The sequence below is a fragment of the Halichoeres trimaculatus genome, unplaced genomic scaffold (genome assembly GCF_033239565.1).
Source record: "Halichoeres trimaculatus isolate MK-OKI-2021-1 unplaced genomic scaffold, fHalTri1.1 fHalTri1_scaffold_9, whole genome shotgun sequence".
Classification (NCBI taxonomy): Eukaryota; Metazoa; Chordata; class Actinopteri; order Labriformes; family Labridae; genus Halichoeres; species Halichoeres trimaculatus.
Genome location: NW_027437188.1, coordinates 17,132,893 through 17,152,551, shown reverse-complemented (window position 1 = coordinate 17,152,551; position 19,659 = coordinate 17,132,893). Strand labels below are relative to the sequence as shown.

The 19,659-nt window shown below is 38.0% G+C and overlaps 1 protein-coding gene across 2 annotated transcripts; it reads left to right on the top strand.

The window, feature by feature from the left end:
- Positions 1–667: 667 nt before the first annotated feature.
- Positions 668–18,585, top strand: unc119a1 (unc-119 lipid binding chaperone a1). 2 transcript variants are annotated; one of them, XM_074679617.1, is made up of 5 exons: positions 668–1,147; positions 14,450–14,563; positions 14,714–14,804; positions 17,315–17,487; positions 17,607–18,585. In XM_074679617.1, exons 1-5 carry the CDS (start codon positions 1,024–1,026, stop codon positions 17,717–17,719), a joined length of 615 nt encoding a protein of 204 aa, XP_074535718.1. In that variant the 5' UTR covers positions 668–1,023; the 3' UTR covers positions 17,720–18,585. The 2 variants fall into 2 exon arrangements, with proteins under 2 accessions (XP_074535718.1, XP_074535717.1); XM_074679616.1 differs by having other exon boundaries at positions 671–1,147; positions 14,711–14,804; positions 17,607–18,583.
- The last annotated feature ends 1,074 nt before the right edge of the window (positions 18,586–19,659 follow it).

Sequence of the window (19,659 nt, the reverse complement as noted above, 5' to 3'; positions counted from 1 at the left end):
TAAGCACAGTTTGAACTATTGATGACACAATGATGTTTTTTGTGTTTGTTTTTATGGTTTTGTTTTGTTTTGTTTTTAGTCATTTTTACTTCTATATTTAGACCAACAACACGACTTCAAAAAAAAATTCTGCCAAAATGTTTGTTATTGTGAGCTGGGTCTTAAAAACCTGTAGCCACATGTGTTGATCATTGACCAGTCACTTTTGTTTCCCCTGCCTCCTCCCAGTGGGAATATAATTTTTTGATAAACTTCTCTTACTTTCCCACCTTTTCATCATTTTGAACATCAATTTTAACTGAACTTCTAGACTTTACCAGTTACTAGAGGGTTGCCAATCGAGTATCTTTGTGCTAACTGGTTTCAAAATAAACTAAGGTCTCAGATGCCATAACTAGAGTTAGCAAGGCTATTATTGAGGTTTTGCAGATAAATATTTCTTTGGCTTACTGTGAAGTGTCTTCCCCCAGTAGCACTAGCATTCTGATTTTTGCCGTTATTGATAAACATGCCAGAGCTTTTTGATATCCAAAAGCAAGAGCTGAAGCATCCAACTGATCAACTAGTGCCGTCAGAGAGTGAACTAGTACACTGCTAACGCTTGATACCAAGGATATGAAGTAAATGCTCAGCGCACGGCGGTCCATCCACGCTGGAGCATGGTCAGATGACGAGGCGCGCAGACTGACAGCCACGCAGCAGCAGCGCTCGGTTTAAAGCCAGCGGATTTGGATTAAATAGCTTGTGAGAGAGCCGATGAGCTTCTAGCGCGGGAGGGTGGGAGCTGAGAGCTGATTTTTATCTTTTACCGGATCGAGAAGGGGAGGAGGCAGGGAGAATGAGTTATTCTTGTAGCAGCACAGAGCCTGTTTGCTGCACGGTGTATTAGCCAGTGCGCGACTAAAGGCTGCGACGCAACTAAATCGGTTCCTGCGGCGACGAAGCCGAGAGAGAGAGAGAGAGAGCATCAGAAAGGCTCAGCTCCTGTCAGGTTGCGCACCGATCAGCCCTCTTCTGTTGGACATGAAAGTGCAGCAAGGCTGCAACTCAGCAGACATGGGGATCCCGGTAACTACTGAAGAAGAACTGCGCAGAAATACCGTAATTACGCCCGAAGATGTGCTGGGGCTGCAGAAGATCACCAAGAGTAAGTAACCTGCTGCTGTAATTGGCAGGATGAGAAGAGTAGTTAATGCCATACAGTTAGAGGAGATTAGTACAAACCATCTGCTGTTGCTTCCTTGTCTATCATGTATACCCAATGTAACATTTCCCTGTGTTTATCGAGGACATACACACCGATACCATGGACAGCGACAGTCTGGAGACTCACTGTAGCTTTAAGCAAGACTTATTACTTAAACCGCTATGTGTTACCGTCATTGAGCCTACAGGTTAACCCAAGGACAGATATAAATGATGCACAGGTCAAGCAAAACGCTGAGTTTATTCACATTTAGCACAAACTATGCGTTTGTGGGTGTTTCTGACACACTGTGTAGGCACAGAAACGGAGCACTGATTGTACTTCCTGCTCCCCAAATCCCTCTGAAAGAAATCTGGCTCTCACTACATCCTCACCTCGAGACACCTGTGGCTTTAAAGGGACTGTAACAGGTGGCCAGAGATGTGATCAGCTGATTATAGCTCGTCCCAGACAGTAAGTCAGCCAGGACAAATGCAAGAGAAGAACACTGGCAGCCTTCCGTGTAGTATGTTATGAGAACTGTTTGCATGTTATGTCATACAAAGAGAGGGAGAAGGGGGGTGTTTGTGCAACATGAGGATGGTTTTCAAGCTGAACTGATGATTTTTACTGTTGCTTGAAAAAAGTTGCTGCTTTAAGGTCAGATTTTGGTGGCTGAGATGGTACAAGAGTCTTAATATGCATAGTTACTGACAGTACCAGCTGTTCATGACACAAACGATGACAGGATTTAAATCTTTAAATCTCTCTCCTATAGACTTTTACACCAGAAACAAGAAGTTAATTTCCTTTATTTAAGATAATTCTCAATTCACTTTACTATTCTAGTTAAAAGCAATGGTTCACAGCCAGTATCCAATTGAAAACTAACCCCCTTTAAGCACTCTTCATTCATTCAGATCTGGTCTTCTCAGACCATTATGTCTGTGATTATAAAGTACACCCCCCGCCCTATCTCACTGTAAGCAATACTTGGGGCTCATCAGTGCAATTATGCCCAAATCACCCATAATGGAGCTGTAATCTCCACTCTCCATTGACATTTAAATAATCTGGATTATATCAGGAGAGCTGTAACACAGCACACTGCAACAGCACGATACTCCGTAGGTAATTATTGAACCTTGAGAAAACGTTAACGAGTTTGTTTACATGTTAATATCAGGATGGAAATACTGTTGTGTTCCCTTGCCATTTATTTACTGGCTTTCCACTGCAGCAATTTTCAACAACACCGCTGAAAAATATGTATTTCGTTGAATCCTGTAAGCGTTTAAATTTTAATCTATTTAAGAAACCACAGCAGAATGATATTTGTTTCTTTTATGTAGAATCAAGAGCACCAAAATGTGCCCCCAAGGCCCAGTCATTTGAGCAACAGTCCATTCAAAACACTTTTACGGCAAAGAAAAACACACTGTGAAGCCTCTGCTGCAAGAGAAGGGACATTTTGTTTGGCAAAAGAGAATAGAAAATGCTCCCCCTACAGTGTAAATTACTTTGTGAGTTGGGCTTTTGGAAGGAAAATGCCACCATTTGGGGGCAGCCCAGCTCCAGCGTGTCAGGGTGGTTCAGCGCTGATAAGCCAGGCACAACATCTCTTTGTCACACAGGCGCAAGAAGGAAGAAATGTGATCCAGAGAAGCTGTTGTGATATAAAATAAAACAGAAAATTATCAGTTTATTTCAACATGATGGATGAGTACAGGTGTGTAAGCAGGCAGATATTGCTGTTATCATCGACAGTTTTTAACCCCTTTTTTTTGCAACAAATGTTAGCATCTCCTCCCAGACTGAAGAGTTAAAACAGATGAAGCTCTCATCTTTGTTGTTGCTGCTCTGCTCATAACCACTATTCTCAATTTTATTTCTATGTGTGCACTGGATTTAGGACAACAGAGTAAAGGATTCCTGTCAACAACAAAAGAATATGCATCTTATTGTTATTTTAAGAGATGCTAAATGTAAACCCTGAACTACCAAAGGAACAAAGTCAGGAAATTCAACAAGCACAAGCACTTTATAAATGTCCTGATATATTTCCAGATTATTTTGATACCAGAAGTAGAAACATCACATTCTTTGCAGAATATACTTTCTTCTGTAGCAAAAAAACACATTGATATATTCCATACATCTGATTGTGTTCTAATTATAAACTTAATAGCTCGTATATAAAAAAAAAGAAGTTTATGACAGCTGTTTGATCGTTATCAGCAGACAATCTGGTTTCGCTGTATCAGGTTGAAGAGAATCTTCTTCGGTCTACGCAACAGCCTTAAGAGAGTCTGGTAAGAATTAGGAAAGTATTTTCTCTGTAAGCCTGCAGACAAACATGCAAACAGGCTGGGAAGCAAAAACATAATGTTTTGGTGGAGTCTAAAGTTAGATCTTGGCAACCCCAGAGCTCCTGATCCCTAGCCAGAGTCACGATGAGCAGGGTTTGGGACAGAGAGCAGATCAGAAGTTAAATCACTGAAGGATCTATGTTGGGTAGTTAGGGCTGTATAAAATAAAATGCCAAAGTATACCATGGATGTGTGAGTAACTGAGTAGAGCATGAAGCGCTGTGTCTATTTTATTTTATTTTTTTAATTCTAGCCTGAATGACATCCCTCAATGGTTTCTTACATGGGTTTTTAAGCCAAACAATGGTGGCCAACATATTGGAAGGCACATTCAACCAAAATTGTCAGCTAACCAAGAAGCAATTGAGGCAGGGTGTAAGCCTCCTGCCTGTGAGTATATCAACTGCTCCCCTGATGGTGCAAATCTATGCATAATGTTTTTGATTTTATATCTTCGAACTATGATACACATTATGATATAATTTTAAAGAATTCATTGATTCCTTTTAGTGTTTGGAAATGAAATGAGCTGGTGAGACCCAAATCCTTTCTTGCACAAGGTTTTGAACATGCTAAACGGTGCTGTTAAAACGGTCACATTAACATGGGTGTGAATGGATATATATCAGGCCTTTTGCAAACAGCCTCATGTGGACACTCTAGGAACTGCAGTTACTGCTCTTACAGAGATGCTGCTGCTTGGTTTCAAGTCTATCTGAAGGCATCTTAATGCTCAGAGAGGTTTCTCTGGTCTGAAAATAATGATGAAAGAGATTTACATTACTTCCACTGCTCAGATCAGCAAAGCTAAATATGATCTAATGATAAACCATGGCACAAAGATCACAGAGATCCCTAAATGCCTGTCACAATATAAAACTACTGTTCATTGTTCACGTGACATTTAGATGTACACAAAAAGAGAGTACCAGAGAGACCAGACAGACAGAGAGACCTCAGAGAGACATTTTCATATCATATGATAAATCTTCAAGTCTCTTCACAAGTACCCCTAAATAATCCACTTTTAAAGCTTTGCCAGACCAGATCCTCTGTTACATCACAGTATTTTGGGTTCAAAAAGATTTCTGGCGGTATTTTATTTTTCCTCAAACTGATGACTTACTTTGTCTGGTTCTTATTACACTAATGGGAGATCAATTATTTGGCCTTAATAAGTCTGGGACAGAGAGCAGTGTTTTATCTATGGAGGGAGCAGGATCTCCACTCTGTGATGTGTGCCAACACAATGGATACAGCTTTAATTAAAATTGATTGGTGCAGCCTGTTCTTAATCTCCATGCACAGCTGTCACAAGGTTACTCTTTCAGGGTGATCTGACAATGAGACAGACAGCTTGTTATACATCAGTAATCGACACTCCTTTATACCTGTGCCTGGCTGTATTCTTCAATCAATCAGCTGATGAGAGGCAACTGTATTGCCCATACATTTTTTATTCCTGTGTATGACTATAGTTGTTCAGTAGAGACTATAAATGTTACAACTTCTCCTGATAGGATGAAGTTTCTGACTGATCTAAATCAGATTAATCAGGGGTGATCCCGAAAAGCCAATAATATTCTCTTTTTTATGTTTTGTTGTAGAGTTCAGAGACATCTGTCAGATCAATATTTCAGCTTGTAAATAAAGCATTATTCATAAAGTTGCCACAAAACCCGTTTTAAATCATTTCTGCATGAATGTCTGTGAATAAATCTAATGTTTTGTGTTTTCATGTTTTATGTGCATGTAGTCCACTGGAGTGGACATGTATATCACCTTCTGGGGGGAAAAATGAAAATTAAAAATAAATAAAGAATAATATTTTTTAGCATCCCCTAAAAGGACTTATACGATCTTGACATAGGCTTTCACAATTCATGCATCAGAGAGTCAAATTTTCAATAATAATAATAATTATTATTATTATTATTATTATTATTATTATTATTATTATTATTATTATTATTATTATTATTATTATTATTATTATTAAGTGGCAACCAATTTTATCAACTAGAAGAAGTGAAGACCTTCTGGAGAGGGAATAACTGTTTTACACATCAGTCAGGCCGTCCTGCAAGTGAACTGGAATTATGGTTTGATTCTGACTCTTGACTCTCATTATGATTTTTCTTAAGCAGAAGTCCATGCCATCAAGACAAATGATGCACAAATGGGCAGCAAACACAGGGTTTTTATTGACTCTGTGTAAGCAGCCATATGCAAAACTGAAAGAATCACATTTTCATCTTCTTTTAGAACCTGTATATGAACACCTCATAGAGCATTATGCCTGACAAATGACACCATTCTTCTTTCTTGTGTATTTTATGGAAGATGGAGCTTTGCAGGACATTTCTTTATTTATTCAGACTGACTTTTAAACAAATCAGTGGACTGAATTTTTTTGACTGGAGACAAGCTTAATTAGAAAAAGAGAAACAAAAGAAAAGAGACTTTTTGCCTGGCTTTGTCTGTCTTGCAATGTCTTGTTCAGTTGGGTAACCATGTATATTTATGTCTTTAAAACTTTTGCTAGTAGTTTCATGAAAATCTTTGACAAAGACTTTAATCAAAAGGATTTGAAAATCTTTGAAACTGGTAGCAATTTAATTTGAAGAATTACAAAAGCCTCTCCAAAATAATACTTTTTACAAATATTAGACAGTAAAAGTATTTTGTAGAAGCAACTCAACATAACTCATGTTTGCTCTACATTCACTGCAATGCAAAGTGGCAATCTCAAGTAATACTATCAAGAGTAAAGAGGGGAATTAGTTTATGTGTAGTAGTGAATTGATGCTACATGTGACCTTCATCTTTTCAGAGTCTTATATTTAATCTGAAAGTCAACCAAGTTTAAACCATGAGCATAAATTTCAACAGCACATGTGACCAGACCTCGCTTTTGTAATTTTCCTACTTCTCCAAACTAAACTATAATCTTCTTGAACTTTTACATCGCTTCAAATGTGCTGTCCATTTTAGTCTCGCTGTTCCTGCTTATTGACAATCAGCTGAATCTGCATTGTGGAAATGAGGATGTCTTTTGACTGTCAAACACATTAAAGAAAATACTTTAAAGACAAGATTATGTTTAACTTTCATGGTTTGATTACTCGATTACTGAGCCAACAAAGCTAAACAAGCTAACAGCTAGTTTTGCTTCCTATTCACTATGGAGATGTTGTGGTAAATCAGGTTTATTATAGGTTTAAATGCATATTCAGTTACCTCTGACCAAGTCATGAAGCAAGTACCAGCTCCAAAACTTAGCTTGTCAAGCAAGAAGACTGGAAGCTAGGCGCAAGCTAGCTAAATTGACTTCAGAGCATTCGTCTTCACGTTAGTCCTGTTTGATGCTTTGCTAGGCTCATTATTTTGTGGTTCAGTGTCACCTTTACCCAAGAAGCTTTAATCATAATATTTTTCCTCATAAAACACTTTCATATAGGGATGTTATTTCTTTCCACCCAGCACATGTCAATGAAAGATGAGAGAAATGAATCTCATTTGCATTCAGCTGCTCAGAATGCAACCTCTACATGAACTTGAGCTCTTGCCAGTTTGCCTACAGGTGTTGTAGAGCAGGAGACATGAAACACACCTTCATACTCAGGTGCACCGTTTATTATCAGGTATGCAGATCAAGGTGTACTGCTAAAGTCACGAGTTGCCTATGGCTATGAATTATTTCATCATGAAGACAAGTAAACATGTCCACATTGTTCTGCCTCATGTTCTGGGATTAATTCAACACTCCCTCTGTGTTGATCGACGACCACTGAGTCAAACGGAAAGAATAAGGCATGTGAAGTCAATCCCTGCAGTTGAAGTCGGTAACTCCAGGCTAATCTTCAGGATTAAAGGGCTATAAGTGGCAGCTTGCTTGCTCTTTATGAATGCCACTTTGGTGTCAGACAAGCTGTGCGTATCTGAATACAAGAACACGGCATTACTCAAGACTTTGCGCTAATTTTACTCTCTGCCTGACAGATCTATTCAGGACAGTAATTAAAGAAAATGCTGATGTGTTTTTTACAAGGGGCTGTTTTCACAGAAAAGTCAAGCATGAGGAATGAAATACAGATTGACTTGTTTATTATCGTGGCAGTCAGGTCAGATGTGCGTAGGTTTCATGATGTGTCCCTACGGGAACAATATAGTATAATGTTGTGTTGTAAGTGAAATTGGTTGCACACACCCTCTTAATATTCAGCATCAAATCTGGTTTGAAAACTCTGATTCCTTCAGTGCTTCATGGCTCTGTCAGAGAACAATAGAAGACCTCTCCATCTATGGGTGGAGGCCTCAGATATAGCTTTGTCTGACGTGGATCATTTCATTTGCATACCACTGATGCCTAACCTGAGATACTCCCCTTTGATTTGCTGCTCAGCTTGTTGTTTCAGAGCAGCAAGGTGGATGAGGGGAAGGAAGAAGACAGGCTAATCGAGCTGGCACAGTATCAGAAGGAGTGTTGCTAGGTGACAATGTTGAAGGAAGTGAAGTGGAGCACTTTTGTGTCTGGAGTGTGTATGCATGTGTGTGTGTGCTTCTGTGGTAGAAAGAAGGAAAAAAGAGAAACAAAGAACTGAGCAATGAATACCTCAATCATGATGTGGAATTCTGCTCTGGCGTTGTACTTTTAAGATGAGAAGATTCATTCAGTAGAGTATGGGAACAGAGGAGCCTTTTTTCTTAAACGGTTTACAGGGTTAATAACAGTTTAGTAATAGTTTGATTCTACCTTTTTTGTTTGCAAAGACGTGCACTTATTCATCACCATTGGTAAAATCCTTCCAGAGCTTTTGCTGTTTGAAGACCAACAGATAAGGCAACAATGTCTGGTGGACAAATTATTTTTTAAAGCAATGAAAGAAATAGTTGGGTTTTTTTTTTAATTCCCCCTGTCCTTTAAATTCTTGCCTATTTTTGAATAATATATATATATATATATATATATATATATATATATATATATATATACATATATATATATATATATATATATATATATATATATATATATATATATATATATATTTTTTTTTTTTTTTTTTTTTTTTTTTTTTTTTTTTTTGCAAATGTTCAAAAGCGAGATTCCTGAAACTCTGAAGTTTGTACATGGCTTGAACTAGTGGCAACCTCTTGCCATGAGAAATGAAGCTGATGCAGAAGATACTAAAATCTGCAGTTCCTTGGTTGTCCACTAAAGACTGGCTCTGTAAGTACTAGAAACCCCATCTTTACAGTTAAAAAAAAAGTGTTTAAAAATGGTTTAGAGGCAGTCGGAAAGCTAATTTCTCTGGGATTTTTTATGACTAAGCAATTTATAAGATATTATAAGTATAAGGCCACGTTTACACGACAATGTTTTATCTGAAAACGCTGAAATGCAGTGAAAACGCAGTAAAAAAAGAATCTGTATTTACACGGAAACGCCGAGGGACTGAAAACACTTTAGTAAGCATGCCAGGCCTGTACATGGTGCTATAACTGTCCTGTCCAGAAGCCACTTTTGGGGGATCTCCACCGAAGTAGAGTTGAGCTTATCATCTGGTGTATTGTATTGGAGAATGCTAAGTGCAAAAATGGAGCAACTGATGCACATTTTGTATGAAGACAGTCAGCAGATACAGCAGATTGAGCAGCACAAGCACAACATGGTAGTTCACGACAATCGTAACAACGGTACTGTTGTCCTGTTGTATGGGCTCGCGCGAACCGGAGTGTGACGTAATCTGACTTTATTTCTGTTAGCAACGACACTTTTCCTTCAAAATTAACTCAAAAGGTTGAGTCGGTTTCTGCAACATGGTTTCCACAGACAATATCAAAGAGGCTACAACCAAGTTTTCAGTTAATGGGTGAGAACAAGCCGCCAGTTAGTTTAACCCATGAACAACCATGCTCTGCTCAAGAAGTACCTTTTAAGTGCACTAATTAATTTATGATATTTTATTCTGCTAATGTTTGAAAAATTGCCTTTAAAGCTGTGTCTCATGTTAAAAATGTCTCAGCATGACAACGTAAAGTAACTGACTGCTGGGTTTAGTCATGTGGACAAAGATTTGACCTTAAACCTCTTATTCAGAGTGAGTTCCCATAATTATCAACAGCTTCTTTGTTCTTTGTTTGCTAAAGCTTGTTTCTAGCATACAGTCGAGCAACATGCAGGGACTGTGATCCATTTAACCCAGGATAAATTGTAGCACCTATGGACTATATTTGTACTGTAAGACTCCAAGAACCAATTCTGTAAATTTGATCTCTTCAACTTTTTATTTTGATAGGAAAAAAAAACATCTCAAGGTGTTAAATGCTGGCACAATAATTCCCAGACCCTGGTTTATAAAACTTTTAATGGAACCCCTTCAGCTGTCACTACCACTTAACAGTGAGCCTCTGAAGAGGGTGGATTTCATTTAACACTCTCAGAAATCTTTGTTAAGCTCCATGTTCAATTACCATAGGTCATTCTACTACATGTGCTAATGCTGTAAAATCAAAGTGCATTCAATGCAGTGTTGCAAAGAGGCTCTGAGTTTCATGGCACTGTGAAAACTTGAACTTAACAGAATGAAACTCTTCTAGCAGATAAAATTCTGCGTCTGTTTAGTTCAGCAGGTCTGGTGAGTAGCTACCACTGATTCACAAAATACCTCTATCAGTCATTATATCAGTCATTAATATCAGTCATTGGCACACAAAGAGACTTGTCAACTGACAGCAGCACAAGATCCAACCACCACACAGATCTCCTACTCATTCCAGTGAGACATAATGGCTGACAAAATGACAGTTAGACTACCATTAAGCAATGGATGGTATAAACTTCTAGATTTGTCATTTGGGCCTTCATATTGTTAGACATGACATGATATAAGCAAGGTTTAGGGATAACCTTTGATAATTATTTGAACAAGATATATTCTGTTTATTGTCATGTTTGCAATGTAAACCAAAAATATGATCCAATCCAACTGATCATTTTTCATTAATCATCTTTAAATGACTGGTAACCAGCTGGTAGCCTTGGCAAAGGCTGGTCGATTACTCACTTACTGTTTTAATGTTCCTGTGAGAACCTTCTGATCTGTGTTGATTTTGCCCCCTGATAAAACAGTATGACTCATTGCTTTGCTATTTTCTCACTGTACATGTTTTCCAAAAGTGTCACACTGATGTCACTAAACAGTAAAATGTATCACTCATCTGGAACCTACGTCATAAAATATGTAGACAGAGGCAGTCTCAGCATTGTGCTGCTCACTGATCTGACACCCACCACAAGGCTGCTGTGTTAGGCATTTAAAACACACTTCAGTCGGTCTTCAGGCTGATAGTCTTTATTGCTTTTGTTGCTTATGGAGGCCTCTTTCATAAACAAATAAAAGCCCCCTAAAGAATCATTAAACAGGCTACTTTTAGTTTCCAGCAGATAGTGTTGCATAATACTGTGTAATAGCCAAACACATTATCATAACCTGATTGGACGTCACTAACACCAGTTTTTGTGGCCTCAAAACTAGCATGGTGAATTGTAAACAATGAGTAATCACTATGATACAGGTGGGGACGGGAGTTGTAAACAGTTGTAACAAACCAACATTGTAATGTTATTTACATTGCTCTTGTCAAATTAACCATTTAAATGGGAAAAAAATGAGGGCTTTGATGGAAAACTACCAGAGAAACATTCATCAACAAGAATACAAGCAGTTTTATAAATAGTAGAGTCTCATCACTAATAATAATTATGTAATTCTAAAACACCCACAGTGGATAATGTCCAGTTTAGTGGACATATAATAATGAGATGATAATAATGGGATAATAAATCCCAATCTTAAAATCAATACTTGGAAATTGCTGGATACCTAAACTACATGGCCAATCACATGTAGAATAGATCTGTCCACTTTATTTTTCAATTCGCCCTAATTTGCTGGATGAGATTGAGGTCTGGACTTGAGGAGGCCAGTCCATCAATTTAATGCTGGTTTTTGTAAGGAAAATGACCCGAATCTCTATTATAGCTTAAAGATTAGATGATCTAAATTTTTACATCTGTTATTGTCGCTTAAAAAGGCACATACAAAAACAGAGAATGGCAACAGCAACCTACAGTTTGGTCAATTTGAATTCAGACAATTGATGCCGAAAGACCTGAGCCACTGCATGATGATATAAATCACAAAGACACAATCTAAAAAAAAAAAAAAGCCAGACTTGTATTAGGGCTTTTATCTGTGTTTAATATTTCAGGAAATCTCTTTCTGTGTTTTTTTTTTCTTAAAAAATGCTGTTTTGACAGGCACCTTTTATTCTCATTTGAATTTCTTTTTTGGGTTAGCGTTGCCTACGATTGTCTACATTTGTCTACATCCGGAAGTTCCTAATTGAGTTGTTGAAGCTAAAAAAGGTTTTGTAAAGTTCTAATGACAGAAAATATCAGATTGTACAATATAATCCTTCAGTTTAACACCAGAGTTAAAAATATGTGGTCCAGTGTGTGAAAGTGGGCTCTTAAGAGATCTGCACAATGAGAGGGTCACTTTTAGACCAGGTGTCAGGTAAAGCATACTGTTCTTTATGAAAAGGTCTAAAAATACTTTCTAGCAGGTGGCTAAAGCCTGCATGACCCATCTGCTCTCTAAACCTTAGAAAACAGTGGAGCAGCATGAGTTTAAGTGTGTGTGTGTGTGTGTGTGTGTGTGTGTGTGTGTGTGTGTGTGTGTGTGTGTGTGTGTGTGTGTGTGTGTGTGTGTGTGTGTGTGTGTGTGTTCCTCATCTGGCTTCATTTTTGTCCACTTCCTTGCTTTAGAGCAGGCTGCATGAAGCCACTGAAGACCCTCTGACCCTTATGTAACATACACTGCCAATAATAACTACCCCCTTCATAAACCTAATGAGATATGTGCGTGTGTGTGTGTGTGTGTGTGTGCGTGTGTGTGTGTCCAAGTGCGTGCATGTATGTTTCTCAACTAGTCAGTCCATGTGATGGTAAAACACAATAAGCCTCTTAGGCCTAATCCCGCTCCGTTGGGAGGGAGGTGTCTCACACATGCTCATACTCTTTCTCTCTCTCTCTCTCTCTCTCTCTCACGCACACACACACACACACACACACACACACACACACACACACACACACACACACACACACACACACAAGCACTCTTCAGCCTGCTGGAATCTGTCATCACTCATGATACTTGGATTTCTGTCCCACAGTGGTCATGTGACCAGTATAACAAATAAGAAGTGTGTGTGTGTGTGTGTGTGTGTGTGTGTGTGTGTGTGTGTGTGTGTGTGTGTGTGTGTGTGTGTGTGTGTGTGTGCATTTGTGTTCTATAAAATCTTTTGCTTAAGCGTTTATAAAAATCACTTTTGAAAATTTAATCTTTTTCAAGTTAACATTGTAGAGGTTATGGTGCGGTGTTTAAGTCAAACCCCATTTCACTTTGGGATCAGAAGGAAATTACCAAGCAGGAAGCCCACAAAATTATTATAACTGAACTCGACAAAAAAAATGGCTAAAAGACACACAAAAAAGCAAGCGCACAAAAAGAAAACAAGTTGAAAAAGGTTTTAATTAGTGATGTGCATAACACTTCACTATATGTGATCTATAAATATCTTCAAGCATTCAAAACTCTTCTTGTTCTTGTAAAGTAATACAAATTCTCAATAATAGATCAATATATTCATGAAAAGAATTGATTTTTAAAAAGTAAATCAAAAGATGGAGCCCAGATGACGTAGTGGTTTAGGTTGCATTAGATAAGGTTCGCCCTTGCACAGAAGACCCAAGTTTAAATCCAGCCTGTGGCCTCTATGTCACTCCCTACTCTCACCCTGTTTTCTGCTCTATCTACTGTCCTCCTCTATCTACTCAAAGACATGAAAGCTCAAAAAGTAACTTTAAGAAGACAAGTGAATAAATAAGCAGCAAGAAGGGATGAAATTCATATTTTAACTTTTTCCCCCAAAAAATCACCAAAAAAATGTCTTTAAAACCACGAGCTGCTAAAAGAATTGTGGGACCGTCAGTGCTGAGGCATGTTTCAGTTAGAAAAATAGAATCAATATTATTATCTAAAATTAGGTCATTAATAAGATTTTTTGTTAAACAGAGACTCATGTTTAAAAGTGCCGTATATAATGTTTTTGGTGAATCAGTGGCAGTTGGCGATTTATGTGCAGGAACGGATATAAGGTTTTTTAAGTTGGCTCCCACAGACCATTTTGTTTTTTGATACCTGTGTTGTCTGTCAGTGATTATAGTGGGGATAGATGGGAAATTGTAGGGTTGATGTGGTCCAAGCCCTGTACAACATGTATTGTTGTTCAAGAAGGAGCTAGAAAAGTAGAGACTAGGACCCAAGGGACATCAGTCATTCCCCCTGACTTTATCCCATTGTTTTTATGTCTTCCAAAAAGAAAGCAAAGGCTTCACCTTTAGTTACACTGAGATTAAGAGCATTTCTAATGGTTCAAACATGATTGTTGCTCCAAATAACTTTTTCTTTTTTTAAACTGGTTCCCTGAAAGATCCCGGAAAGAATGTGTATGACATTTAATTGATCATAAAGCAAAAGTGTTCTTTGAATGTAACATGAAGTGTTGGGTTTAAAACACAATCCAAGAATTTCAAAAGTATCTTCATTTACCTTCCATACAGTATGTGAAGTATGAGTAATTCTGCTCCACGACATAAATCTGGAGCAGCCTTGTGAGTTGTTCCTCTTGAATCGTTCTGTTCCAGCTGTTCGTTAAGTTTGATCTGGACTGATGCCCCAGATTATGTTTGTGCAGAAAGGGTACTGTAAATGGTATCATTTGATAATACAGCCTAAAGAGTCTTTTCTTCTCTTTCTAGATTATCTTTGTTCTCCGGAGGAAAATGTCCACATGATCGACTTCACCAGGTTTAAGATCCGTGACATGGAAACAGGAACCGTCCTCTTTGAGATCACTAAACCTCCAACACCAGGTCAGATCACACCTCTCTCTGAAAGATCCACAAGAACTTTTTTAGTTAAACTCTGTGTGAACCATTATTTTTCACACTTTTCTGCTGCGGTGCGATTCAAGTTTATACTTTAGGTTAAGATGTTCAATTTCACTGTTTCCTCTTCAGCAGGAGACAGGAAGCAGTGTGACCCCAATGCAGGCCGTTTTGTCCGGTACCAGTTCACTCCAGCATTCCTGCAGTTGCGGCAGGTTGGGGCAACGTGAGTTACCATTTGGTGTCTATTTTTTTTCCATGAAACTACAAAGGCTTAATAATGCATTCGTGTTTGGACGGTGTAGCACTGACAGATGATAGACACCGGATGTGGGAGGTGTGTGTGGGTGTCAGTGTCAGTGTGGGACTACATGCTGACGAGAATGAGTGGGAGCACTGAGAACAGTCAAACCCCCACTGAGTCTGGAACTGAGTATCAGTCTGTGTTCATCATCTCCTACTCAGTGATTTCACTTTGATACAAATGTTGTATCCGGATAAGTAAGGTGTCCTAAAACATTGCAACTGAGAGAGATTTGTGTTGTCTGCTGTAATAGAGGACCAATTTACAGGGCAGTAGTCACATGGTGGGTTTAACTTTTTAAGCTTTGACTAAACTATCCATCAAATATTATTGTTGAGAATATCATTAAATTATTAAAACAAAGTGAGACTATCACACAGGTCAGAAAAAAATCCTAGATTACGCATTCCCATATTCTAAACATAGATATACTGTAAAGAAGCAGTGCTCCATTCTAAACGTACAAATTTTCAAACTACTCCATTTTTTAAACGTTCTTTCTAATTAAAACTAATTGCACAAGATCTTAACAAGAGTAACACAGGACTTACTGAAATAACAAGCCCATCTCATAAGGATCTCCCAGTTGGTTCATGACGCATAGAAGAGTGGGCCTCAAACACCAAGGTCGGTGAGAAATACTGCTCACCCTGGTGGCTGGCTGCAGTATAGGTCAAAAAAAATCTGCTTCCCAGTCATTCCAGATGGGCTGTGGTCAAATTTTAAAAAGTAAAAACGACTTGCAGAAATTTTTCTCATGTCTGATTGTTGTGATCATTTGAAGATATCATTTGGCTGTCTTGTATCCAAGTCCTCTTTTTTCAGAAAAGTTTCGTTTTTATTGGTTATAAGAGGTTAAAAACGAGGTTTGACGCCACGTTTAACAATGATTGACAGCTGACATTCTCATGTATTTTTTTAGGGGATTGTAAAATATGTTAGGAGGTAGAGTCAAGAAGAGATTAGACTCTCAAAAGCAAAAAAAAATATATATATTTTTAAAACCTGGCTCCACTCAGATTCTCCCAGAATCCCTCACAGTCTGTACTGCGCAGACTCTGGCTGCACAACTGCCTCTACCCTGGGTCTCCTCTCAGCTGGGCATGCCTGAAACACCTACCCAGGGAGGCGTCCAGGAGGCATCCTACCCAGACGCCCGAACCACTTCATCTGAGAAGCAGTGGCTCTACAACAAGCCTTGGTGTTCGTTCATCTGCTTGTATTCACCATCTCGTCCTTTCAGTCACTACAGTCAATTTCACAAACGGTACATTTCAACTGGAACGCCCCCTGGAGTCGGAATTTCCGACTAGGAAGTCGGGGGATCCACACCACCTCCACCAATTCCGACTCCAGGGGTAAACAGTAATTAAGCTCCTGCAATATTCTGTTTATTTTAGAATTTCTGACTAGTGTTTTACCGCTATTCTCCAGCAGAAGCTCTGTCTCCAACAGGCCTCCAGAGAGAAGGGGGTTTGTGGATTTAGGATCCTTCATAGAGACTAAAATAAGCCAATTTCAACACAGGGTAAAATAAGGGTTATCTGAAATACCAGTTTGAGTAAAATAAGTAAAGCTGCCAATGGGATACCAGGAAAATAAAATAAAATAAAATAAAATAAAAAAGCACAATACCTCTTCTTTGAATAAAGCAGGCAGACATCAAATTGAGGCTTTAAAACAAGAAATAGGAAGAAGGCCACAACAGCCAAAAGCCCTCCCATCTTATGCCATTCAAGGAGTTAATCTAGCTCGGTCAGCAGCTTTGTTTTTTTTACAGGACTGGACCAAAGGGTTAAGTTTAAAGACTGTTGTAAAGCTTGTTTTAATTCTAGCATACAGTAACAAGAACCAGCACATCAATAAAAGCAATGCTGTCTTAAATAATGTTTAACTCTCATCTTAAAAATGTCCTTCCTAAAGTGGCCACCAGAGGAGCTGCAGATTTGACACTTCTGGTTGACTTTTTTTTAAAGAATTAGAAAAAGGGCCATTATTAGCTGGTGAGCTATTTTATTTGTTTTTAGAATCTGATAAAAGTTTCTGAGAGTAGATCTCAGTTTGTGCTGGTTTTGGCCCCATACTGTGGAAGTAAACGCCACATCTTAACTATTTACCATGTTGGTCCTTTACATGTCAAGGTCATGTTTTTTGTTTTGTTGTTTCTTTGTTTTCTTTTTTCTTTGTTTTTTGTTGTTTTTTTTTGTAACCACAAAAATGTATTTTTCTTCTTTTTCACTGTTAAATGAATCATTTTCAATGAACCTTTGCTATGAGAAAACAGGACTTGCTTTTTTAGCATATCTTAATTCACAGTTTTGACACCTTCCATCATGCAGTGATTTAAAAGCTTTAAAAATCACTCTACAGAAATACAGAATTTTTATTCTAATCGACCTGTTTTTCATTCATTTCCTCCTTTGTCCCCACAGAGTGGAGTTCACAGTGGGAGACACACCCATCAACAATTTCCGTATGATTGAAAGACACTACTTCCGTGATCAGCTGCTCAAGAGCTTTGATTTTGAGTTTGGCTTCTGCATGCCCAGCAGCAAGAACACATGTGAACACATCTACGAGTTCCCTGCGCTGTCTGAGGAAATCAGTGAGTGTCACATCACACGTAATAACAAGAGACAAATACACCCACACAGAGGTTTTATTAGATCTAACAGGATTTAGAGATGCAAATCCTCAGTGCTGTGTTTCCTTTCTCTTTCCCAGTGCGAGAGATGATACTGCACCCTTATGAGACGCAGTCCGACAGCTTCTACTTTGTGGACAACAAGCTGGTGATGCACAACAAGGCGGACTATTCCTACAGTGGGGGGCCGTAAAAGAAGACCACCCTTTGTCCTTTACTTCTCCCTGTTTTAGACATTTTCCATAATCCATGTACCTCTTCAGGACCAGAAACAGATGAACTGATGGACGTTTCACACACTTGTCTCAACTGTTAACTCGATGATTTTACATTCAGGTATTAAGCTGCCAGACCAATAGATTTTCTCCCTCGGCCTCTTTGCAGGAACATTGAATTCTAGCAGTTTTAGCATCAGCGTGAGTGTGTGTGAGAGTGAGTGTGTGGGAAGCAAACACATGCGGTGTCTGTACATGCAGTTGATTTCAGTCTGTGTACGTGGGTTCCTCTTGGTCACTGGGAAAACTTTGAGTCATTTACATTTTGTAGGTTTTGATAGTGATAAACATGAGGAAAAAAGGGACAGAGAGTGTTTTTGACATTTTGACACCACACGGACACATCGACAGAAATAACTTTATCGAAAGTGAAACTATAGAGATTAATATTCATCTAGTTTGTGTAGAAACCTTACCACTGAAGTCTCTTGAATTTCTTGTAGCACACATCTGAATGACTTTGGTCTGCCATGGTTCATTTCATACAGAAACGTGTATTTTGTCAATGTAAATGTGTCATTTGTTGTGTGTTTTCATGTTCATAGTACTACTATTAGTACTTCAGGAGTTTTTTTAAGCAGATAGACAGTTTTTAAGTGTCAGACACCTGCTTTAGTCAGAAGTCAGATACCAATTTTGATATCCAGTATGTCCTCTGTAGTACTGAACACTGTGTATACTTTAATTACTATTAATGTTTTAAGTACAAAATGGAAAGTATGTAAAGTTTTGACAGCGGAAAATCCATCACTGCAATAAATACAGGATTTTTTTTCGAAACCTTGACATTGTTTTTGTTTCCCAACAGCTGATGTATGTTGATATAAGGCACTCATATTAACGGCTGGTAAAAAAAAAAATAATAATAATAATAAATCACTTCAGCAGCCACAATGTGTCAAACTCTACCAACAATCAATTGAATGAACAACAGAGCACACACATCTTGACTGGTATCAAAAACCCATCAAATGTATTTAAAGTATTGCCCTTACACCAGTCAATACTTTTACATAAACAGACTTAGCTTGTTCCCATAGTTCTTACATAGTTTGTAGGTGGTCTATGCTCTGTTTTTACTTATTTTTCAGGCTATTGAAAGTCAGGCACAGCTTTGAAAGTTCTTTCAAATTTTACAACTCTTACTCAGTCTTAAATCCCAACCCCTTCATCAGACATTTGTCCTGAAAGCACAGAAGTTTAATAATTTATGGAGATAATAAAAGAACCTGGAAGATCGGCTCCTCATGTTGAATATGCTGGAAGTGTTGTGCTGCCACCTTCTGTGACAAAAATCATACTGCAGCATCACCATTTGGCAACATCCAAGCAAGCCTTGTACTGAACATCCAATTTTATCACAATGAAATAAATAATAATAAATATGAGCTCAGCAGTTTTTGTAAAACACAAGTTTATTTTTTTTTAATGCAAACAATTATAGATTTTCTTCTGAGAAATGTTAAAATGTGTCAAATTGTTGCTAGGAAGTCAAATTTAGTGAGTACGTTGAACCAAGTCAGTGTATTTGTGTAGTGGCATCTGAACAGCAGGATGAGCTGCAGGTTAATATATTCATTGTCAAAATAATTTTCTTTGTTTATGACCTGCATTACATTATTTTCACATTTTCATCTAATTCAGTTATATTCATTTATTTATTTAAAAAAAACCCACATATTTCTTTTCAAGTTGCTACAGCCAGCTCGTGGTAAGGTGCTTATACAGAAGAAATACTAAAACAATTAAAACTTTGTTTTTGTCTTTTGTTTAAAAAAAGAAAAGTTAAACCAGAGATACGGACAAACAAATAAACTGAATTGAAATAAAAATTACAAATGACTAAACAAAACATTTA

Bases quoted from the DNA above. Each gene is read 5' to 3' on its own strand.
- unc119a1 (XM_074679616.1), top strand. From the start codon at position 1,024: ATGAAAGTGCAGCAAGGCTGCAACTCAGCAGACATGGGGATCCCGGTA. The intron at 1,148-14,449 runs GTAAGTAACCTG...TTCTCTTTCTAG, and splicing joins GCTGCAGAAGATCACCAAGA to ATTATCTTTGTTCTCCGGAG. The intron at 14,805-17,314 runs GTGAGTTACCAT...TTGTCCCCACAG, and splicing joins TTGCGGCAGGTTGGGGCAAC to AGTGGAGTTCACAGTGGGAG.